At 44.6% G+C, this 25946-nt stretch overlaps 1 protein-coding gene across 1 annotated transcript in view; it reads left to right on the top strand.

The window, feature by feature from the left end:
- The window catches only part of LOC121585045 (zinc finger matrin-type protein 4-like), a 135801-nt gene that overhangs the window by 75569 nt on the left and 34286 nt on the right, over positions 1 to 25946 (top strand). Inside the window, exon 5 of the mRNA XM_041901384.2 lies at positions 15723 to 15944. Within this exon, the coding sequence (XP_041757318.1) occupies positions 15723 to 15944 (222 nt within the window). The remainder of the gene's footprint in view (positions 1 to 15722; positions 15945 to 25946) is intronic.

Genomic DNA, 25946 nt, shown 5'->3' with positions numbered 1-25946 from the left:
CAGGTTGAGAAACGGGTGGGGGGGCGCTGTTGTGTTTGTTTGGTTTGTTTTTCATGGTCTCGCCCGCTTGGAAGTGTGTATTGAGAAAATATTTAGTTTTCTTCTGTACAGGGGGGGATAAGGCAGAGGGGGATAGAAAGCCCCGAAGGGAAGGTTTTGTAGGAACAGATAACTACACGGAATTCAGAACGCTTTGATCTTTCTCTTTTTGATCTAACAGATTCTGAATCTCAACAGATTTCTAACTCTATTCGTTCTGATTAAGACTGCATGTGTGCTCTGAATGCAGTTCAATGTCCTGCTTTTATATGAAGCAAAATATGGTTATTTTCCTATTGGACACTAAAGCTATACCATAAAGAGGATGAAGATATTAGTTGGCCTTTGCTTCAGATGAAATGCAGCATGAGTTTAGCATCCTGAGCCGTTTGGGTTATTTGCATACTGTACCTGAAAAATAAATGCCACACTTCTCTCTCTCTCTCTCCTGATATACTACATTTTATTCCATGCAAATTGGTTTGAGAATGAATGTTCTCTTCACAGCTGAAATTCCAGATATCTAAATGAGCTATGATAAAGTTTGCCATTTCGTTACATTTATTTAACTAACCCTTTTAATTATTAGACTTAACCCATGGTGTGCCACTCTAACATGCATGATAAGCTTAATTAATTAAACTTCACATCTCATCAAACAACAAAAAGATTATCAGTGTAACAGACATTTATGTTCGAGGTCTATTAAATAACTGCTGTGCTGCCATTTGGAAGGGCTCTAGCTTCCTTATGATGTCTCCTTGACTTGATGATGAATGATGTCCATCAGTGCTGCTCAACTGCTGTCTGATTACAACAACAAAAAACAGTATTTTACAGATTTCCAAAAATGAAAATCTTTTCCACAGCCACTACCTTTTCAGAGGTGATAACTAAATATATAAAAACTTTACGTCTCAAATTTTATGACAGTGAGTGTCAGTCTAAATGAGCTTTGTTTACTGCAGAAAGAATTTGAGGAAAGATATGACTGACACTTCCTTTGTTCCCACAAGTAAACAATGTACTGTAGATTCTGCAGAAAATACTAATTTGAATGTCTGAAACATGGAAAGCAAGCAAAGTGATGAAGGGGGAAAAATGAAGGACGGCAGTATTTTCAAGAGAATTTTGACAATTTTATATTAGTTCTTCTACTTGCCCCCTACATGCTCCAAATGTATCCCCTGTTACTTCCCACTCTCATTATATGCTTTCTTTGTTACCTTGCAGCAACAAAGTCAGAGTGTGTACCAAATGGCACTTGATTCCCTATATAGTGCACTACTTTTAACCAGGGCCCATAGCGTATTCCCTTTGCCAATCAACAAAGTAGCTGTACTTCGCTGCAAAGGTCACGAGTCCATCTTCTTAACGGTGATATACCCTCCTCAGCCTGCTGTTTTCTCCTCTCCATTTGTTGTTTTTTAATCCCAAGGACCTATACATATCTCTCTGCTCTGGATAATTGATGGCTGTGCAGTTATCTAAAGAGACTGGGATCTCTCACACAGAACAGTGCAGAACAGTTATCCTACCCCAAAAAAGGGTGAATGATGAATGGGACTGGGTCCACCCCCAGGGAGGATAAAGACTTCAGGTATAAATAGGCGGCTGCTATTGTAATTAATGGGTTGGCTGGATGGCGCAGGACTGGTGGACATTATTAAGAGTAAGCTATAAGGCTCAGATATGCATTTTGAGGAACACAGCGGGCTGGGGTCATTAGGACTGCATTCTCATTGCTGTGATTACAGTGGGCTACAGAGAGCAACCTAAAGTGAAATGACTGTGATGATGGCTAATGGTGGAGGCTTTGTTTGCCCCATGGGCCATGGTCAAAATAAGTGCACTATACAGGGAATAGGGTGCCATTTTGGTTGCATCCTTTGATGGGGTCCTGTTGCCACGGTGGATAGCTTAATTTCCCCCATTGCTTATTTGCATCCAGTAAGCATGAATGATGAAGTTGTTCTAGTTATTTATGAAAATGTAGGATAAATATTCCTATCAAAGGTTTATTAGCATTCAGTGTTTTATTTCCTGCTTCTTCTTAGTCTAACCAGGAGTGGAATCAACATACAGTCTCTATACATCACTACTAACTAAGATCACAATAGTAAATGGATTCTGTAAATTATTCACTCATTGTCTAATATCTCTTGTAAATGTTTTTCCCTTCATGATTGAGTTACACTTAGTACGTTTTCAATACAATACTTCCTCATATATTTCCTTTTAATGCAGGAGCATGCATCTACCTTCAAAATGCATGGCGGTAGGTAGCTTAGTGGTTAAGACCGTTGTGCCAGTAACCGAAAGGTCGCTGGTTCTAATCCCCGAGCCGACTAGGTGAAAAATCTGTCGATGTGCCCTTGAGCAAGGCACTTAACCCTAATTGCTCCTGTAAGTCGCTCTGGATAAGAGCGTCTGCTAAATGACTAAAATGTAAAATGATCAGAGGCTATAAATAGAACCACTGCCCTAGATTTGACACAAAATACAAATTACGTCCAAAAACTACAACCTTTTCCCTGAATTTGATGGATGTTTTCCCTAAACCTCAGAGCAGCCCAATCAATACTGTAACATGCCACTGCTGCTGGGGGAGGTTGATATACGTGGTGTAACAACAAGCAGACACAGTCAAAACCACTCAGGCGCCTCTGCCCAGGCTGTACATTTTATGGTTCAACTGATTAGCACATTAGGCTCCTGTCACAAAAATAATAACTGACACAGTTTGGCAGATATTCTTTCCTTCCGAAATGGCATTTCACCAAAATGCCAATCTCAGAAGTTATTTGGGTTGTCAAGAGGAAAGGCCGGCCTTGTTGACCCAAAGTGTCATGCAATTCATATCTCTTTTACACTTGCTACTTAAACTTTAAACTGACGTGAAGAGTCTAATGACAGTAATTAGCATTTATGAAATGTGCCTTGGGGATCTGAGTGTTTTCGTTTGGTAGCCTAGTGGGTACTGTAAATGTCACAGCCACAATTATTAATGACATAAAGAGCTGCCCTTTCTAAATTATTCAGGAAATGGTTGACAGGAAAATGCTGATAACTTCACAAGCTATAAATATCAGCATGATGATGATACCATAGTAGCAAACAGAGTTTGATTGTAGATTCTTAGCTACAGCCACCTCATTTTTTTTTTTTACATTTACATTTTTAGTCATTTAGCAGACGCTCTTATCCAGAGCGACTTACAGTTAGTGAATACATATTTTTTTATACTGGCCCCCCGTGGGAATTGAACCCACAACCCTGGCGTTGCAAACGCCATGCTCTATCAACTGAGCTACATCCCTGCCGGCCATTCCCTCCCCTACCCTGGACGACGCTGGGCCAATTGTGCGCCGCCCATGAGTCTCCCGGTCGCGGCCGGCTGCGACAGAGCCTGGATTTGAACCAGGATCTCTAGTGCAGTGCCTTAGACCACTGCGCCACTCAGGAGAGTAGCTCCAAAATGATTGATAAAGATTAGCAAAAAAGACTGTATAACACAAATAATATAAACACTGAGCTATATTGTATGCTCAAACAAATGGGAAATTGTATTATTTTACACTAATACAACTGCTCAGAGAAATACATTTTATTTAACACGTTTTTTTAAATAATTCTTAAAAAGATGGGGGTCAAAATTACCCCTGTTTTCAATACTTTGTGCACCCTCCTCTTGAAGGATAATGGCACTGAGTCTTTTTCTATCATGTTTAATGAGATTGGAGAACACATTGGGAGGGATCTTCGACCATTCCTCCATACAGAACCTTTCCAGAACCTTGATATCCTTTGGTCTGCGCTTATGGACTGCCCTCTTCAATTCAAACCACAGGTTTTCAATGGGGTTCAAGTTAATTGTTGCCAATTAACCATTTCTTTGTGGATTTTGACGTGTGGTTGGGGTCATTGTCTTGCTGGAAGATCCACTTGCAGCCAAGTTTCAGCCTCCTGGCAGAGGCAACCAGGTTTTGAGCTAAAATGTCCTGGTACTTGGTAGAGTTCATGATGCTGTTGACCTTAGTAAGGGCCCAGCAAAGGGTGGCTATTTGAACAATCTCAAATATAAAATATATTTTGATTTGTTTAACACTTTTTTGGTTACTACATGATTCCATATGTATTATTTCATAGTTTTGATGTCTTCATTATTATTCTACAATGTAAAAAATAGTAAAAATAAAGAAAAAGCCTTGAATGAGTAGGTGTTCTAAAACTTTTGACCCATAGTGTGTGTGTATATATATATATATATATATACAGTGGGGAAAAAAAGTATTTAGTCAGCCACCAATTGTGCAAGTTCTCCCACTTAAAAAGATGAGAGAGGCCTGTAATTTTCATCATAGGTACACGTCAACTATGACAGACAAAATGAGAAAAAATCCAGAAAATAACATTGTAGGATTTTTTATGAATTTATTTGCAAATTATGGTGGAAAATAAGTATTTGGTCAATAACAAAAGTTTCTCAATATGTCACAGTTCCCTCAGCCAGAACCCAGAAGCAGACCAGGACAAGGAGAGTTGAACGAAGGTGAGGGTTTATTTAGATACAACAAAGGTGCAGAATAATCCAGGGACAGAGCGGGCGGCGTGGATGAGTAGTTGGGGGTGCAGCACTAGGTCCAGTGATGGCTCGGCAGCCGCGCCGACCATCAGGCAGAGGTGGGGTGAAGGTTCCCGGACGTGTGACTGCAGGTGGAACAAAAACGAGGTAAGGACACAAAAACTCAACAAAGTACAAAACAACAAAACTCACGCTAGAAACTCTAAACTGATACACAGAACACCTACTGTTCATGGCTAACGATCCGGCAGGAACTGGATGTTTGGCCAGAGCCTAAAAGGGGTGATGATGAGGGCCAGGTGTGCAGATTGCTGACGGGATGCAGGTGCGGAAAACCAGAGAGCTCCCCGGAGGCGTTCCCCGAACCCTCGGGAAACTGGAGACTACGAACCCAAAACACTGGTCACCAGACAGGACCCGACTCAGACTGCCGGGATCGTTACAGTACCCCCCTCCGGCGAAACGCCACGGGCGGACCTCCGGAGCGCCAGGATGGGGCGGTAGAAATCCCCTGATGAGGTCAGCATCTAGGACCTGTCGCCGCGGAATCCAACTCCTCTCTTCAGGACCATACCCCTCCCAGTCCACGAGATACTGGAAACCCCGGCCCCGCCGTCTGGAATCCATGATGCGACGCACCGTGTAGGCAGGACCACCTCCGATCATCCGAGGAGGAGGAGGAGGGAGGCGGAGGAGGCAACAGAGGACTGAGGAAGACAGGCTTGAGGCAGGAGACATGAAAGGTGGGATGGACTCTGAGCGTCCTCGGTAGTTTGAGTCGAACTGCCACCGGATTGATCACCTTCTCCACCACAAACGGACCAATGAACTTGTAACAACTTCCTAGACTCAGTCCGTGACGGAAGATCCCGTGTGGCCAACCAAACCCTATCTCCGATGGTATAGGTGGGAGCGGGGATCCGCGACGGTCGCCTGGAGCTGATACCGATCCGAACCTCTAAGGGTGCCTTTCTGGCCCGATGCCAGGTCCGGTGGCAACGGCGAATATGAGCCTGAACAGAAGGCACTGATAGCTCCCCTCTCCTGAGAAGGGAACAGGGGAGGTTGGTAGCCATACAGGCACTGGAAGGGAGACATCCCAGTGGCAGATGTAGGGGAGAGTATTGTGGGCATACTCAACCCAAGGCAACTGAGAGGCCCAGGAGGTGGGGTTGGAAGAGACCAGACAGCGTAGCGTGGATTCCATCTTCTGGTTGGCTCTCTCCGCCTGACCATTGGATTGGGGGTGAAAACCAGATGTGAGACTGACTGTAGCTCCAATGGCCAAACAGAAGGACTTCCAGACAGCAGAGGTAAACTGAGGGCCACGGTCGGAAACGATATCACTGGGCAAACCGTGGACCCTGAAACCTCCCTAACCAGGATCTCGGACGTCTCGAAGCAGAGGAAGCTTGGCAATAGGCACAAAGTGGGCGAACTTGCTGAATCTGTCCACGATAGTCGAACGACCGTGTTCCCCTCAGAAGCGGGCAACCCCGTGGCGAAGTCAGGGCCAGATGCGACCATGGATCGCGGGGAATAGGAAGGGGTGAAGTAGTCCAGCGCTGGGCCGATTGGTACTCTTATTCTGCGCACACACTGGACAGGCAGCAACAAAACCCCGAGTATCCTCGGCCATGGCAGGCCACCAAAACGTCTGCGAAGAAACGCCATAGTCCGAGCCACGCCAGGGTGACAAGCCATCTTGCTGGCGTGGGACCATTTGAGGACAGCAGGGGCGAACCGGCTCAGGCACAAACAACCGACCGGGTGGGACCGTTACCGGGACGGGCTGAGTCCGAAGGGCCGACAGCACCTCCTCTCAATCTTCACATAACTGCTCCCCACGACGCAGTTCCGGGGAGAATAGTCTCGGTCTTGGACCCACTCTCCTCCGTCTTGAGAACATCCGGGACAAGGCGTCCGCCTTGCCGTTCTTAGATCCAGGTCGGAACGTCAGGGCAAACTTGAATCGTCCGAAAAACAACGCCCACCTGGCCTGACGGGAGTTGAGACGTTTAGCCGATTGCACGTAAGCAAGATTCTTGTGGTCAGTCCAGACAATAAACGGTTGCTCCGCCCCCTCCAACCAGTGGCGCCACTCCTCCAAGGCAAGTTTCACCACGAGAAGCTCCCGGTTACCCACATCGTAATTCCTCTCTGCAGGCGAAGGCGACGAGTAGTAGGCGCAGGGATGGAGTTTACTGTCCGTGGAGCATCGCTGCGACAGGATGGCGCCAACTCCCACATCAGACGCGTCCACTTCAGCAGCGAACTGACGGGCCGTGTCCGGTTGAGAGAGAATCGGTGCGTTGGTGAATCGCCTCTTCAAATCCAGAAACGCTTCGATCCGCCTCCGGATTCCACTTGAAGGTCCTGATACTGGAAGTCAAGGCAGTTAATGGAGCGGCCACACGGCTGTAATCCCGGATGAATCTGCGGTAGAAATTCGCAAACCCCAAAAATCTCTGGAGTTGCAATCTCGTGCGGGCTGGGCCCATTCCAGAACCGCTCTAACCTTCTCCTGATCCATCCTAATCTCACCCCTGGAGATGATGTACCCGAGAAAGGATGTAGTGTGGGCGTGAAACTCGCACTTCTCGGCCTTCACGAACAGGCGATTCTCCAACAATCGCTGCAGAACCTGCCGGACATGCTGGACGTGGTCGGAAGGTTCCTTCGAGAAGATCAGAATGTCATCCAGGTAAACAAACACGAAGAGACCGATCATATCTCTCAGGACGTCGTTCACCATACTCTGGAATACCGCTGGAGCATTGGTCAGTCCAAACGGCATCACCTGATACCAGGTGACCCATCGGTGTATTGAAACCCGTCAACCACTGCGTCCCCCTCTCTGATCCGGACCAGGTGATACGCATTGCGTAGGTCTAGCTTGGTGAACACCGTAGCACCCTGTAAGGAGTCGAAGGCAGAACTCATCAAGGGCAGGGGATACTTGTTCTTGACCGTGATGTCATTCAACCCCGATAATCAATACACGGTCGAAGAGAGCCATCCTTCTTTCCCACAAAGAAGAATCCTGCCCCCCAGGGGGTGATGACGAGGACGAACGAGACCAGCAGCTAGGGACTCCTTGATGTAGGTCTCCAACGCCTCTACGTTCAGGTCGGGAGATACTGTATAACCTTCCCTTGGGTAGACAGCTCCAGGAACCAGGTTGATGGCACAATCATATGGTCGGTGGGGAGGAAGTGACAGAGCCTTCTGCTTACTGAAAACTTCCCCAAATCGTGATATGTCTCGGGAACCAGGGACAAATCTGGGGGTTTAGCCTCAATCACCTGACTGGGAACCGAATGGGGGCAGGCAGTCTTGAGACAGTTAGCATGACAATCAAGGCTCCAACTCGTTACCTTGCCCGTCACCCAATCGAACGTGGGATTGTGTTCCTTCAGCCAGGGGTATCCAAGGACCAGAGGAACATGGGAAGACGGCAGAATGAAAAATGAAATCATCTCAGAATGATTCCCCGACAACCGCATCTTAACCCGGTTCAGTCCTCATCGTGATACGTGCCAGACTACTGCCGTTCAGAGTGGTCGCCTAATGGCTTCCGGCAATTGCTCCTTGGAAAGCCCCAGCTGTTCCACCAACTCGACATCAAGAAAGCTTCCATCGGCACCTGAATCGATAAAAGCGTTAAGCGCTAAGCTCTGATTCCTGTTCACAAGGGTAGCCGGGAAGCGGGGTCTGACAGAGGTACTGAGAGGTTGAAACTGGCTCGCTAAAAGTCCTCCCAACTTTAGCGAGCCGGGCAGTTTGACGACCGCCGGGAACAAGTGGAGATGTAATGTCCCGAGCGACCACAGTAGAGGCAGCAGTTGGTCTTACGTCTATGTTGACGCTCCTCCTTGGTTAACCCGTGCCGCCCCACTTGCATGGGTTCAGAATCGGGAGAGAGGTCCTCTCCACTAATCCTTAGTGGTGGAGAATGATCGGCGTGTTCTGGTCCACCACCCGACCCGACTGGGAACTGAGAAGCTGATCGATTGGACGGACCCCATTGCTTCTCCCTCCTTCGCTCTCGGACTCGATTATCCACCCGAATAGACAAGGCTACCAAGCTGTCCAGGTCACTAGGCTCGGATAGGAGATCAACTCATCCTTGAGCTGCTCCGACAGGCCCTGGTAAAAGGCCGCTTGCAAAGACTCCTCGTTCCATCCACTCTCCACAGCCAACGTCTTGAACTCGATCACGAAGTCGGCCACGCTGCGAGTTCCTTGGTGAAGAGAAAACAGACGCCTAGCTGCGTCCCTCCCTCGGACGGAATGGTCGAAGAGCTTCCTCATCTCGGCCGTGAACCCCTGGTATGAAGCCATGCAGGGATCCTGTCGTTCCCAAACGGCTGAAGCCCACTCCAGCGCTCGACCACGCAGCAACTCAATCAAAAAGGCTATCCTAGCCTTGTCAGTGGCATAAGAGTAGGGCTGTAGATCGAACACTAATCCACACTGCATAAGGAAGGAACGGCATCTTCCCAGCTCCCCCTCATATTTATCCGGCGTCGGAACCTTGGGCTCACGGAGGGACACAACTTCAGAAGCGGCAGGCGAGATGGTGAAACCGGTAGTGGGTCCTCCACCGGACACTGGCGTTGGTTCTGGACCTCCGTCAGGCGGTAGAAAGGTTCCGAACTGACAACGCGATCTCCTGTAGTACCATGCTATGATGGCCCAACATCTTCTCCTGCTGGGTAATGGCATGGCGAACAGAGTCCAGGTCCGCTGGGTTCATATTTGGCCGGATCGTTCTGTCACAGTTCCCTCAGCCCAGAACCCAGAAGCAGACCAGGACAAGGAGAGTTGAACGAAGGTGAGGGTTTATTTAGATACAACAAAAGGTGCAGAATAATCCAGGGACAGAGCGGGCGGCGTGGATGAGTAGTTGGGGGTGCAGCACTAGGTCCAGTGATGGCTCGGCAGCCGCCGACCATCAGGCAGAGGTGGGGTGAAGGTTCCGGACGTGTGACTGCAGGTGGAACAAAAAACGGAGGTAAGGACACAAAAAACTCAACAAAGTACAAAACAACAAAACTCACGCTAGAAACTCTAAACTGATACACAGAACACCTACTGTTCATGGCTAACGATCCGGCAGGAACTGGATGTTGGGCCAGAGCCTAAAAAGGGTGATGATGAGGGCCAGGTGTGCAGATTGCTGACGGGATGCAGGTGCGGAAAACCAGAGAGCTCCCCGGAGCGTTCCCGAACCCTCGGGAAACTGGAGACTACGAACCCAAAACACTGGTCACCAGACAGGACCCGACTCAGACTGCCGGGATCGTTACACAATACTTTGTTATATACCCTTTGTTGGCAATGGCACAGGTCAAACGTTTTCTGTAAGTCTTCACAAGGTTTTCACACACTGTTGCTGGTATTTTGGCCCATTCCTCCATGCAGATCTCCTCTAGAGCAGTGATGTTTTGGGGCTGTCGCTGGGCAACATGGACTTTCAACTCCCTCCAAAGATTTTCTATGGGGTTGAGATCTGGAGACTGGTTAGGCCACTCCAGGACCTTGAAATGCTTCTTACGAAGCCACTCCTTCGTTGCCCGGGCGGTGTGTTTGGGATCATTGTCATGCTGAAAGACCCAGCCACATTTCATCTTCAATGCCCTTGCTGATGGAAGGAGGTTTTCACTCAAAATCTCACGATACATGGCCCCATTCATTCTTTCCTTTACACGGATCAGTCGTCCTGGTCCCTTTGCAGAAAAACAGCCCCAAAGCATGATGTTTCCACCCCTATGCTTCACAGTAGGTATGGTGTTCTTTGGATGCAACTCAGCATTCTTTGTCCTCCAAACACAACGAGTTGAGTTTTTACCAAAAAGTTATATTTTGGTTTCATCTGACCATATGACATTCTCCCAATCCTCTTCTGGATCATCCAAATGCACTCTAGCAAACTTCAGACGGGCCTGGACATGTACTGGCTTAAGCAGGGGGACACGTCTGGCACTGCAGGATTTGAGTCCCTGGCGGCGTAGTGTGTTACTGATGGTAGGCTTTGTTACTTTGGTCCCAGCTCTCTGCAGGTCATTCACTAGGTCCCCCCGTGTGGTTCTGGGATTTTTGCTCACCGTTCTTGTGATCATTTTGACCCCACGGGGTGAGATCTTGCGTGGAGCCCCAGATCGAGGGAGATTATCAGTGGTCTTGTATGTCTTCCATTTCCTAATAATTGCTCCCACAGTTGATTTCTTCAAACCAAGCTGCTTACCTATTGCAGATTCAGTCCTCCCAGCCTGGTGCAGGTCTACAATTTTGTTTCTGGTGTCCTTTGACAGCTCTTTGGTCTTGGCCATAGTGGAGTTTGGAGTGTGACTGTTTGAGGTTGTGGACAGGTGTCTTTTATACTGATAACAAGTTCAAACAGGTGCCATTAATACAGGTAACGAGTGGAGGACAGAGGAGCCTCTTAAAGAAGAAGTTACAGGTCTGTGAGAGCCAGAAATCTTGCTTGTTTGTAGGTGACCAAATACTTATTTTCCACCATAATTTGCAAATAAATTCATAAAAAATCCTACAATGTGATTTTGTGGATTTTTTTCCCTCAATTTGTCTGTCATAGTTGACGTGTACCTATGTTGAAAATTACAGGCCTCTCTCATCTTTTTAAGTGGGAGAACTTGCACAATTCGTGGCTGACTAAATACTTTTTTCCCCCACTGTATATATATATATATATATTCCTTGAAGTAGAAGATTTCAGCCTGGGAGTGCTCAGTGTCTGCGACAGGTAAGGGAAGCCTTGAGAGGCCATCTGCATTGCAGTGCTGCTCAGACCTTCTGTACTTGATGTCGTACTGGTGAGCAGATAACAGTAAGGCCCATCGCTGCATGTGGCTGGCTGCGAGCAATAGAATGCTGGTGTGGGGACCAAAGATGGAGGTGAGTGGTCTATGGTCCGTCAGCATCGTCGTCCAAACAGAAATTGATGGAATTTCTTAATGCCAAACATGATGGCGAGTGCTTCACGCTCTATCTGTGCATAATTGCTCTCGGCTTTACTTAAGGTCTGTGATGCGAAAGCAATTAGCCTTTCTGCACCTGATGGCATGATGTGTGAGACAACAGCACCAGCACCATAAGGCGATGCGTCACATGCCAACTGTAATGGCAAGTTGGGGTTGAAGTGGGTTAGGGCTTCTGACTGAGCTTTTGTTACAAAAGTGTGTTAGCTAGGTTCGGCATAAACTTTGCATAGTACGTCAGTAGTCTTAAGAATGATCTCCGCTGACTCATGTTTTATGGGGATGGAGCTTTTGCGACGGCTTTCACCTTTGATGGCGCCTTGTGGAACCCTGAACTGTCGATGACGTGGCCCAGGTACTCAACAGAAGGCCGGAAAAACTCTAATTTGTCCTTCTGAACCCTGAGACCGTACTCCTCCAGTCTCTGTAGTGTAGCGTCCAGGTTTCTCAGGTGCTCCTGCTCGTCTTTGCCGGTGATTATTAGATAATCGAGGTAACATTGGACCCCGGTGAGCCCGCTCAGTATCTGGTCCATAGCTCTCTGAAACAAAGGCCGGAGCTGAGGTGATTCCAAAAGGAAGCCTCCGGTACCTGTACAGTCCTTTGTGAGTCACTATGGTCAACAATTATTGTGACTCTTGGTCAACATGCATCTATAGATAGGCCTGACATAAGTCTATCTTACTGCATTTCTGTCCTCCAGCTAAACCAGAAAAGAGGTCGTCAATGAGGGGTAGTGGATATTTTTCAGCAGTCAAGATTGGGTTAACAGGGACTTTAAAATCGCCACAGAGTCTGAGCGATCCATCTTTTTTCATGACTGGAACGACAGGTGTAGCCCATTCACTAACATTCCAATACTCCACTCTCGACTAGTCTGTTTAGCTCAGTTTCAACTTTTGGTTTTATGGCATATGGGACAGGTCTTGCTTTGAAGAATTTTGGCTTGCTGTCTGGTTTCACAGTCATTTAACTGTTATGTCCTTCATACTGCCAAGTTCTCCATTGAACACAGCTGCATGTTTCCTCAATATCCCTTGTAGGTTTGTGTCCTCTTTTGCAACCATGTGTGTCCTAGCAAAGCTGGATGGTTGCCTTTCACGATGTAGAGTGGTAGCTTTACCTTCTGTTTGTTGAGCTCCACTGTAACAATCACGCTTCTTCTCACTGGAATAGTCTCACCAGTGTATGTTTTCAGCGTCATCTTCATGGGCTGTGGTGTGAGGTGATGTAGTTTCTCCTTGTATGCAGCCTCAGAGAGCAAAGATACGTCTGCTCCACTGTCCATTTGCATCCCTACTGCTTTTCCATCCAGTAGCTGAATCACCGGGTATTCATGTCCATGGTCTGAAATGGACAAAACATGCAAATATTCTTCCCCTTCATACAGGGTATCACTTTGTTCATTTTCTGTGGGATTTTTATGCACTTTCTTTTTGAAGTACAAAAAGTTTGATTGTGTCTTTTTGTTTTTAAATGCACGTTTTTACATGCACCAACACTCTGCTTGGTGACCTGCTTTCCCACAGCGATAGCATGGCTTGCCACCTACTGCCTTGTTTAAAAAAAATCCGTAGACACCTTCTGCACTTGGCTGCTGTGTGTCTTTAATTGCCATTTCCATTGACATACTCATTTCTATTGCTCTCTGCAATGTTAAGTTGCTCTCAGTCAGAAGGTGTTTCTGAATTGCCTCGCTGTGCATGCCATACACTAACCTATCACGTATAGTGTCACACAGTGATTGCCCAAATTCACAGTGTTCATATAATTGTTTCAATACAGCCACAAACTATGAAATTGACTCCCCCTCGTCTTGATTTCTCTTATGAAACATGAATATCTCTGTGAGGACCAGTGGTTTGGAAGAATAATGTCCTTTTAAGGTAGCCACAATTTCATCATATGATTTATCACCAGGTTTTTCAGGCGTTACTAGGCTGCGTAGTAGATTTAATGTTTTTCCTCCCATAACAGTCAAAAATGTTGGCACAACTACTTCTGCATTAATTCCATTTGCCAAAATATTCCTTCTTTAATTTCTCTTCAGTCAAAACATTCTGTGTAAGAACTCCATTGTTCCACAGATTCATCAAATGTTCCTATATTTCCAATGAGTGCAGACATTTTCAGTTTATTATTTTTGTTTCTCACACTTTTTATATGGTCCCTTACTCCCTGCCCTTTTTTCTCTTCTTTTCACTCACAGCGATTTCACTTCCGCCCACAGACAAGCTCTTCTTCTCCCTCCAGGCTAGCTAGCATCACTCTTGACTGGCTAGCTCCACGTTTTCTTTGTGTCTTTCTACAGTGAAAATACCCCAAATGAAACTCAGACTTTCTACTGAAAATAATGAACCCAAACGTGAGAACGTTTCTTCCTCGTCGCCAGTTTTGTTGTATAGCACATTGTTTTACTTATACAACTAATATAAGGACAGGACATGAAACGGGAGTAGAAACTAACCTGGGCATTGTTTAATGCATTTTACAGAACAAAACATTCCAAGAATTCCAATGTACATAAGCAGGGGGGCGTTACAGTTGCCCAAAGGGACAAACTAGAATATCAATACACGAGGGACGTACTTATAATAATAATAATATGCCATTTAGCAGACGCTTTTATCCAAAGCGACTTACAGTCATGCGTGCATACATTTTTACGTATGGGTGTTCCCGGGGATCGAACCCACTACCTTGGCGTTACAAGCGCCGTGCTCTACCAGCTGAGCTACAGAGGACCACAGGACTACTTCTCTTAGATTATGTGGAAGGAAGCTGAAAGACACAATTAGAGACAAGAGAAGTTTGGAATCAGCATGTCTGTTCGAATAACATTAAAAGAAAAGAGGGAAAATGCTTTGCCATGTTTATGAAAATGATATCTCTTCTTGAAATGAATATTTTTTTGGTTCTCCTTTGTTCCCTGGCTCTATTGACATCATCATCATTATCATTCCCCACAAATGATATACATTTCACACTCTTTGATTTTCAACTCCTACAGCCACTTAATTCCATGCTGTCATCCTCTTTTCTGCTACAGCAGTTAATTGCCTGAATGATATGCTGTCTAAACCAAGGGCTTTGTTATCAACTCATATGTGCCTTTAAGGCCTATAAGTGGTGACAAAACAGTGAGAAATATAACAGTGAGCTTCTAGACGCTCCAGATCAAAAGCTTTTTCCTACACCACCTTTTCTATTGTTTTCAGTGCCCCAGTTTTTAACTTCCTGATACTATATTTAAACAGCTGGTAGTTTACAGTATCAAAGGGTTCTTTGAGTGCTACTTTTTTAAGCTAATAATCTATATGAATGCTACCTGGTCTATACTGCAGTGTACATATCCATGACCTGCCAGTCTTCACTGTAAAAGTTCTGACTTGAAGATGAGCATGAATTGCTATACTGTAGCCTATCATTATTAACAACATGACTAAAGAACATGGTGCTGACATTTGTGTTTCTGCACTGCAATTCTGTCCTGACTGGCCATGAGAGATGCCACTTGGAGATGCTGACTGCCTCACAGTGGTCCGTAATGTGATCTGATGCCTTCTAACGGGACTTTTGTAAATGTTGACTTATGAAGGGTGGGCCAAGTGTTAAAACTGATTAACTTGATAGCGAAATCCCATATTGAAAAATGTTTGTTCAGGGTTAATGGTGGCATTCATGCATGAAGGCACATTGCACACAAGTAGTCAACATTAAGTAGAGCAGGGTCTTTTTTTCCAATTGCCAAGTTTGATTTAGAATTTCTTCTTCATGCTTGTGATGGAGTTAACAACTTGTTATTGGTGGGGGTGGAATAGGAATAGCCAGAGCCAAAGTGATGCAATGCCTCTGATCAGCGCTCATTTCATGCCTCACATTCTGCTATTTTTGCCTCTCGGCAAGAAAGCTTGTTCCTTTACCAACCTTTGTTTTCTTCCTTAAGTTTTGTTCCTAAGCCTTTTTTTAGCTGACGGATCAACAAAAAAATAAACACATCAATCTATATTTTGGTCTAAAGAGTGTTGTCAAACAGCAGAGCAATGTTGATGTGAACTCCCCTGTCTGTGTTTCCTGTTTTTCTGTCCAATCAGAGGCTCCGCCCAGTCCTGTGAAAAGCTCCCCGGAAACGACCCCGGTGACCTCTCCTCGGCAGCGCAGGGACTCAGACCGCTACTGCCAGCTATGCAATGCCTGGTTCAACAACCCGGGCATGGCGCAGCAGCACTATGACGGCAAGAAGCACAAGAAAAACGCGGCTCGCGCCGACCTCCTAGAACAGCTGGGCAAGACCCTGGACATGGGAGAAATGAAAGGTACAACACAGAACAGGGAACGCCTGAGGCAGACCAGATAACCTGGCAGTCTCTCTCTTTCTCTCTTTCTCTCTCTCTCTCTCTCTCTCTCTCTCTCTGTCACTCACATGCGCACACACACACGTAGCACAGATAACCATGCAGCTCACTGCCTCCTCCCCTCAACCCCACTCCATAACAGCCAGGATTGTTAGTTACTGTTGCCTCTTGTGTGTAGTAACATTATATAAGTGTATGTGTAGTAACATTGTTATATGGAATAACACAGGAAAAAGCCATGACAAGGTGTTAGGTAAGAAAATAGGACACTGTCTGCTAGTGATGGAGGAAAAAATCGAGACAGTTACATATCGGGGATATTATTTTTGACGATATATTGTATCATATCGTTTTGACAATTTTGCAGTATTGTTTTTGCGCTAGTTGGCTGTATCTGCACCAAAACTCCAGTATTTTTCCTTCATAGCTTGTTCTCCATCTTCTTTTAAAATAGGGAGCCGGGCCTCCCGTGAGGTGCAGCGGTCTAAGGCACTGCATCGCAGTGTTGCAGCGTCACTACAACCTGGAGTTCGATCCCAGGCTGTGTCACAACCGGCCGTGACCGGGAGTCCCATAGGGCGGCGCACAATTGGCCCAGTGTCGTCCGGGTTAGGGTAGGGTTTGGCCGGGGGGGGGCTTTACTTGACTCATCGTGCTCTAGCGACTCCTTGTGGCGGGCCGGGCGCCTGCAGGCTGACTTCGGTCGTCAGTTGAACAGTGTTTCATCCGACACATTGGTGCAGCTGGCTTCCGGGTTAAGCGAGCGGGTGTTAAGAAGCGTGGCTTGGCGGGTCATGTTTCGGAGGACGCGTGACTCGACCTTCACCTCTCCCGAGTCCGTTGGGGAGTTGCAGTGATGAGACAAGATCGTGGTCACGAAATTGGGAAGAAAAAAGGGGGGTAAAAATTACACAAAAAAATAATTTGCCAATTTGTTTTCAGCACTTTTATTTCCATGACTGATCAAAACTCGTTTTCTCATGGCTCTCTCTTGTCCCTCTGCAGCAGACATCTGGTGAGCAATATGTTTGAAACATTGAAGTGCAACAAAATCACATTATCGAATCGCAATGCAGATAGAATCATGAGAATTGCAATACATATCGTATCAGCACCTAAGTATCGTGATAATATCGTATCATGAGGTCCCTGGCGATTCCCAGCCCTAATGTCTACTAGAGTGTATCTCAAATCTATAGTACATCCAGTATGAAGAAATATGCATGTACAGTACTGTATGTGCAGTATGTGATGTTTGAAGCCTTGGAAGTAGGTCTAGGGGAAAATACAAAACACAAATTAACTTTTCAGTTCTGTATTCCTCATGTAATAGATAATATATCAGTATCAGCTGAATTCAATGCAAAACCACTTTTGGAAGGACTGACTCACCATTTGTGATACCTACATCTTGAGATAGCACAGCAAATGTCAAGATGGGGTCAATATATTACATTCATTTGTACACTTTATGGCATTTGTTACGCTCTTTAGTATGGCATTATCAGTTATTAAATGGGGGGCTAAGGAGGTCCACTATCCTCTGATGTTAATGTGAGACTCCTATTTCTCTGGCTGTGTTGCATGCATCCCTCTTGACTTGGCTAGTGTCTGCTTCTATGCCAACCAAAGAGAGCTACAGTGGAGAGGCTCAGCGTCTCTTAAGTACCTGGACATGACAAGCCTGTTTCGGGCTGTTAATTTTGGAGTGGGGAGGGGAAATGGTGCTCTCTTTCTCTCTTATTGTCTCCTACCCACAATATTTCAATAACAATGACAGAATATGATTACAGCAGCAGGCTGCTGCAGTGCTGTGGTACACAGAGGGTTGTAAAGTTAAGTAGTGAATGAGCAGACATAATGTCGGATGTCTCTTCAGTCATGTCCGATTGGAGATGTAGCTTAGCCTCCTTAACTCCTGGTCTTATTTAGATTGGCTCTGGTCTTATTTAGATTGGCTCTGGTCTTATTTAGATTGGCTCTGGTCTTATTTAGATTGGCTCTGGTCTTATTTAGGTTGGCTCTGCGTTGTCGGGGACCTGCACTGTGCCATCCAATCAGTGAGATGTACTGTATCTCTATTCAGTCACATCTGATTGGAGATGTACTCTAGGCCTGATTGATACTTACGGCTGATTGGTTGGCTCTGCTTTATAAGGGACGAACGGGGAGGCACCGTGCTGCCCAGTCACATCTGATTGAAGATATAGCCTAGTCCAAGTCCTACTCCTAACTCCAAGGCTGGTTATTTCTACTTAGGACTGGTTGATGGGCTCTGCATTGCCAGGGATGAATTGGGAGGCTTCACCTGCACGTTCTCAGGGATAGCTGTGTTTTTTTAGGAAGGTTTTACTTGCAATGACTGTGATATGTTGTTGTCTTAGCTACCTTAGTTGAATGCACTGACTAACTGACCTAAATGTAAAATGCACTGTGTTGTCCAATCACTGAGATGCATGAGTATGAGGAGGAATGTACACACTTCTTCTTATTTTGTCCATGTGTCACAGATGTCGCATTTCCATTGAGGATTTACCCCAGTGTTTTACCCAAAAGCTCAGACTTTTCGTTTCTATCTATGTGGGCTGGCACCCGTGTCTCACTGGGCCATGGCTTCGGCGCACCTGCTCTAACTGGAAGCCAAGGCAACGCTCTGGGTACTTATCAGCTAGCATTTACATAACAATGGCTAAGTGTGAACTTGAACACCTTCTCACAAACCAACAGTCTTGAATGATGCAGAGGTTGTTGATTCTGCTCGCCACAAGTCTTTAGTGTCACACTCCTGATGGAAACACAATAACACTAGAGCTTACATGAACATAAAACACTGGCGGCCCACTGGTGTCGGGGTAAGTCTCAATTGAAAAGCACCAATATAGTACTTTGTCATCATGTAGTATGCCCTGTGTGGGGTTATTTGGAGTTATTGATCGGGATTCATGAATATTCACGATTGATATTAACTTGAGTCCTTGCCCACTCGACACTTTGAACTGCGTGATCGTTTCAAGTTAAGTGTAATGCCTCGTACTTCTCCTAAAGCAGTGCTCTTTTTTCAGACGGTCCCTGAATATCTCTTGAATGCTTCCTCCCATACAGGCTCCGCTTACGGACTGAGGACTTGCCTATTCTCTGTGAAATAGATGAGCCATAACTCAAAGCCAGAGTGTTTCGCCAACATAACTATAGTCATTATAGGAGGCTGGAAATGTCAGCATGGAGATGCAGTATTCAGCACTCACAGCCTAATGAGCGTTTTTCTCAGGCGATTATCAATTAGTAATGAAGATGCAAATCATCCTAACAGGCAGAAGTAGCATTGTGTGGATGGGGATGGAGAGGGAAGGGGGAGCAGGGGCAGCCAGGGCACAGCAGGTAGGGATGGGCTGAGCTGCTTAATTCATAGGACTGCAGAGCCATGCTGGCAGGCCCATCTTTCACACAAAGAGCTACTACCTAGAGCACTTCTACTATTTCCTCTTTTCTCTCCTTCTCTGTGACCACGGCCCTCCGCCGAATGAAATAGCACTATTTTTTGTTGTTGTCTTTTTTCTTGGTCTTTCTTTGTTTTTGTCCTGTTCTTGCGCACTGTGTTGTCTGATGTTGGATGGCTATTAAACAAACAGCTGTAGATGGATATCTGGTGGTTCTGACTGAAGGTTTTCAAGCAGGTGATGAAATATTCATTGAATACCTATTGGGAGGTGATTTAAAATTTTGAGAGATTCCTGTACATTGGTCGGTGGTTATACAGCACGGTAGTGGTGTTGTTTCTGAGAATGGAGTTTGTGAGAGCACTCTGCCGTGTATATTCTGTGTCCCAAATGGCACCTTATTCCCTATAGTGCACTACTTTTGACCAACCCATTAGTAATCTGCGCTGTGTACTATAGAGGAAGACCCTCCAGGGGAGGACCTGCCCACTTCTCTCTCTCTCTCTCTCTCTCTCTCTCTCTCTCTCTCTCTCTCTCTCTCTCTCTCTCTCTCTCTCTCTCTCTCTCTCTCTCTCTCTCTGTCTCTCTCTCTCTCACACACTCTCTCTCTCACACTTTCTCTCTCTGTCTCTGTCTCTCTGTCTCTATCTCTCTCTCTCTCTCTCTCTCTCTCTGTCTCTCTGTCTCTGTCTCTCTCTCTCTCTCTCTCTCTCTCTCTCTCTCTCTCTCTCTGTCTCTCTCTCTCTCTCTCTCTCTCTCTCTCTCTCTCTCTCTCTCTCTCTCTCTCTCTCTCTCTCTCTCTCTCTCTCTCTCTCTCTCTCTCTCTCTCTCTCTCTCTCTCTCTCAGCTCTGATTTACCAACAGCCAATACAACCTTTTGTTTATTGTTTTGCTTTATCACCACCATCCCCCCACACTCCTCCATCTGTGCTCCCATTTCACCCTCTGTTTGTTACCCATCCTAAACCCTACTAACCTCACTCTATGATCATCTGGGTTCAGCCATGTGCTCTGGGTTTCAGATTTCCCCACAGAGCTGAGACTTCATGGAGCTTTGTAGAGCTAGGCTACCTAATGTACTGCCTCTTCATGGAGCCTGCCTCTAAAGCAGGGATGGGCAACTGGCCGCATGCCCTCGGATCAATCCCCCCAAAAAAAAAATACTGGTGTGAGTTAGAATAGTAGAATAAACAAGGTGCAATTTCAGAAATTGGTTGTGCATCAGCAGTTATTCTCTTTTTATGTAAGTCACTGATTGTTTTACCCATCAATGTTGCCCACCCCTGCTCTAAAGGACGTGTGTAAATGTTTCATAGCTAGCTACCTGTAAACACTATACAGCACCTTAAAGTGGTCTAGGCTATAACATAGGAGTTTGTGTAATCTGTATGTTTCATAGCTAGCTATACCTGCATATGAGGCACTCTGCTCCACTAGGAGCTGAAAGGAATAACTATACCTGCATAAAGTACCTCAAAGTGGTCTATACCATAGGGGCTTATGTAATCTGATGGTGCTGTACAGTATGGAGTGTAAACTAAGACTGTATAGTACATCAGCGTATTGATTGTATAACGTCAACGATTTTACCTTTAGAGGACTTGATAAGGTAGAACCTATTGACTCATCGAGTGCGTCCCAAATGGCACCCTATTCCCTATAGGGTACTACTTTTGACCAGAGACCTATGGGCCATTGTAAAAAGTAGTCCACTATATTAGGAATAGGGTGTCATTTGAGACGCAGACATCCTGTCACAACAGAGGAGCTGATAGAGTGGTATGTGGATTAGGGACATTTTATTGGATAGTTAATCCCTTTAACACATCACCACGGGCTGAGTCCCAAATGACACCCTATTTCTTATATAATGCAATACTTTTGACCAAGGCCCATAGGGCTCTGGTCAAAAGTATTGCACTATATAAGGAACAGGGTGCCATTTGGGACAAAGTCCACCTCACCTCCATACATCAATTAATGTAATGTAGGGAACATGTAAACAAGATCCAAGACAGTCCAACCTATCTCAGTTAGTTCATGATGTACAGTAGGCAACTTTCCCCCTGAATTGCTGCAGTCTGTTTCAGGGAATGCTATTGATGCTCTTTTTCTTACGAAGTCGTTTTTTTGGAAGTTACAGAAGATGATAAATGGTGCGAGTGTCCCTTGTAAAAGAGCAACAACTTTTCTTATTCTTATTATTATAATCTAAAATATAAATATAGATTCTACTTCTAAGTTCTTCTTTTCCTTCTAAGAAATAATTACTTATTTCTTATTATTCTTACTATTATCATCTAAAATGTTTATATAGCTTTGGGTTATGGAGGAGGTCCATTAGCTACATTCAATTTGAATATAATACTGTCTGTTGCTGTGAGATTCTGTGCCAAAGTGTTGGACCACTGACTGAGTCTAAGAGACATTGTTCTATCTAGACTGGAGCACTGCAGTCATTTATAACAAGAGAAAGCGAGAAGAGGAGAGTGTACCATTTTCTTGTTTCCAGTGCACAGGCAGATAATGGCAGTTCTCCTGGGGGCTTCCTCACTGTAAGCTCGCTAGCGCTGTGGACTGATGACACACATACAATTGCTCTTGCTTTTATCTTCTATCTTTTTTTTCTCCCTCCATCCACACTCATCATGTCACTGAGTCTGTATGCGCCCAAATGGCACCCTATTCCCTATTTAGTGCACTACTTTTGAACAGGGCCCATGAAAGTAGTGCCCTATATAGGGAATAGGGGTACTATTTCGGACGCATCCTGAGACTGCAGACTGCAGTGCAACCCAGACCATTTTGTTGTAACTAACACTATGTAAGGAGATTTAATCTTCTCTATGTCTCGTTTGCTTAGTCTATAACAGAACTGCTTACTGAGCAGAAAGGAGGACTGGACTGGTTTATCATGGTGAGCCTTAGCTTTGTCTGTCATAGAACCAATCCTCATCAAAATATAAAAATAGGGGCCAGCACTCACTTGATTCAGTTGTACTTGAAGTTTTTTATGTTTTTAATGTTCTTTAAAAAGAAAGAAAATAGAAACCTGCACACTGCTCTTGCTAGTATCACTGTTCTTTATTAAGCTTTACGTATCGGCCTCAAGGCCTTCGTCAGAGCTTTGGTGTGAGTGTTTGTAATTTGCACCCATATGTTGACATTGCTCTACCCACATCCATTTAGTGCATTGAAGGAAAATAAAAATGTGTTACCAAATATATCAATGTGCATTTCATAAATATTCAAATTAAGTGTATACATAAAACGTATTAAACACGTCTGTTAAACCACAATGAGGACATCAACCTAGCAAGTACAGTTTCATAAATTGTTTGGTACAGTGCAGGATAAAAACGTCATAGAGTAGGCTGAAGTGGTTAACGACAAGACTTAAGTTCATGTTCACATTTACAGCATAACATGCATGGGCATTTCATCATTAAAATCTGTGTGCCACCCACATACAGGAAAACGGTTCCAAATAAACGACATTATTACGTGCTCCTCCACCCATGTTATCAACATGATTAAATGTCCATGAGAATTAGTGAACATAGAAGTTTAATCACGAGAAACAACAGGGATTATTCTGTAGCATTACATTTTAACGACCAGAAACATGACATTTCTACCTTTTAGATTCTGTGACATAGAGGTCTAGATATCAGACAAGGGAGGTCATATACATAATACTCTGAATAAAAGAGAATGTTTTGGGATTTTCACCCTCCAGACATTATTCCCATGCATGTTATGTTGTAAATGTGAACATGAACTGAAGTCTTGTCGTTTACCACTTCAGCCTACTCTATGGCGTTTTTATCCTGCACTGTACCAAACTATGAATTATGAAAATGTACTTGCTAGGTTGATGTCCTCATTGTGGTTTTACGTTTTATGTACATACTTTATTTGAATATTTATGAAATGCACATTGTTAAATTTGGAAACACATTTTTATTTTCCTTGACTCCAACGCCATTCGATGCACTGAATGGATGTGGGTGGAGCAATGTCTACATATGTATAGAAATTACAAACACTCACACCAAAGCTCTGACGAAGGCCTTGAGGCCGATACGTAAAGCTTAATAAAGAACAGTGAAACTAGCAAGAGCAGTGTGCAGGTTTCTCTTTTATTTCTTGTTATTCAATAGTTATTATGCACCTGGAACAAAGATAGCTCAGATGTGCGAGTGCCTTTTTGAATGTTCTTTAACACGCAACATATCCTAACAGAGCACACACTGCAAATGGCTTCTAGCAAACTTTCATTGAGCACGTTAAGGTAAGAACAAGTTGGACCCCAGGAAGACTAGCTGTCGTCATGGCATCAGCTAATGGCGATCCAAATGAAGAATAAAGACTAAAGCACATTCTCTCCCATCATCCTGATAGAACAACTGCCATCTTTCTTCCTCTCATCATCATGCTTATCAATCAGTCCCTCCTGATCCCATGTCTAAGCAGCTGCATGCAGATCTAATGCAATCTGATATGATTAGGGCTGTTACGGTGACCATATTACCGCCACACCGGCGGTCACGAGTCATGACTGCCAAATTCCACGTCATGGTAACTAGGCTTCTCCGAGATCTGATGCTGCTGATGGTCATTAGTAGCCTACTAAACTTGCTAACTGCCTGGTACTCAGCACTATATTGTCTCTCTAATCAATGCAAATGTAATCAAAAATCAAATCAAACACTTCATGAGAGCCCATGAGCTCATGTTGCGCAACATTTCTATAGGCTATGCAATTGCGTGAGAAAACAAGAGTTTTGATGGGCTCTATTCAAAAGAGAGGATCCCATCAGCTTTCTATAGGCTAGGCCTAATATATTTATTTCTCTACTTTCCTAATATTAAGCACATTGCTTCGCTTTACAAAAGGAGTATAGCCTACCTGGCTGGCATGAAAATGAACCACGGGAAAAGCGTCCTCCTTTTGCTATTTAAGTGCATAGATTACATGTATTTTTCCCCTATTCTGAGACAGGTGCATTATAATGGTCCATTCTAAATCAAAACGAATTAAACACATATATTAGTTACTATATGTAAAGACAAGATTAAATTAAGAATAGTCTAATGGGTGACACTATTATCACTTGTGAATGATGGAATATCACTTGTGAATGATGCCCAGCTTGTGCAGTAAGGCGAGAAACAGCACATGCCTTTTTTCTCTCTTGACTTTTTCAAATCATAGTCGCACACCTCATGTAGCCTAGGCCAGAGGCCTATATGGTTTAATAAGGTTTGTATCACAACTAATGTAGCCAAATAACGTCTTACAATTAAGCATATTAATCCGCTTTACAACCGGTGTAGAGCCTAACTGACATACATAGGTGGCGAGTGAGTTTCACGTTTGGGGAAGATAATTTTCACCATAAAAATGCACCTTTATAATAAAGCATTACATGCATCATTGCATTTGCGGTCAATTTTGATAACAGTGTTTTCCTGCTAATTGATTGCATTTTGGAACATCCGTGCTGATAGCCTACTGCCATGTTCGCATTGTTGCGCTTAAAATGTGAAGAAATAGCCTAATAGTTTATCAACATTTTAAGCCAAACGTTCTGATATTATTATTTTTGAGTGGTTGTATTCATTTGGGATCTATCGCATCCAACAACTGTCCCAGAGTATGTTCGGAATATTTATTTAAAATAGGTGTAACTTTTGTACAATGGGGGATAGTGGATTGACGTAGGCTAGTGCTTTTGCTGTTCATTAGGCCTACTCATCTTGTTGGCTGACGAAAAGTAAATGTGGACACTTCTTCTAACATCTTCAATATGTGCCTCAGAATTCAATAAGAAGGACACGCGCAGTTGTGTCCCCGATGTGTCTGTCTTCACTTGTATCCTACTTCGGAGCTGAGATGCCTGTGAGAAGGACACGATCACGTAACGGGCATTGGCTAATAAGAATTGAGATATCTGAGAGAGCCATGTGAGTGAGAGGTGCTTCGGAGTACGGCGATTGGCAGCCGGGAGAAGGGAATTATAATGATTATATTCAGCCCAAGGGCACTACAGCCACACAAGGGGGATACCGCCGGGAAATTCAAGGCCTGGTGAGAATATTATCAAGTGATTGTCAAATAGTGAATGAGAGACTGATGAAGTGTGTACAGGCTGTGCAAGAAACAAAGCAGATCTCATGCCTTTCATACAACTTTTTTCAAATCATCATGAGAGTCGCATCATGCAGCCTTAGAATGTATTAAAAATCTAAACATATAGCCCAACATTTGTATCACAACTAAAGTTGCATAAATAACTGTAAATTAAACATATAGGAACGACCTGTTTCTTTGTGAACCGCTCAACACAGAATAGCCGCATGTGCGCCCTCCCTCGGAAATCAGTTGGAGAAAATATCCTTTCTATTTTATTCAGCTATGTTCAATTGTATTCTTCATATTATAAAATAATATAAAATAATGCCACGGAATTCTAAGCAAATCTTGTCTGCTAAATTAACTAGTGTATCCCACAGTCATATG

Source organism: Coregonus clupeaformis, chromosome 16 (assembly GCF_020615455.1).
Source record: "Coregonus clupeaformis isolate EN_2021a chromosome 16, ASM2061545v1, whole genome shotgun sequence".
Classification (NCBI taxonomy): Eukaryota; Metazoa; Chordata; class Actinopteri; order Salmoniformes; family Salmonidae; genus Coregonus; species Coregonus clupeaformis.
This window is presented reverse-complemented; position numbering and strand designations above follow the sequence as displayed.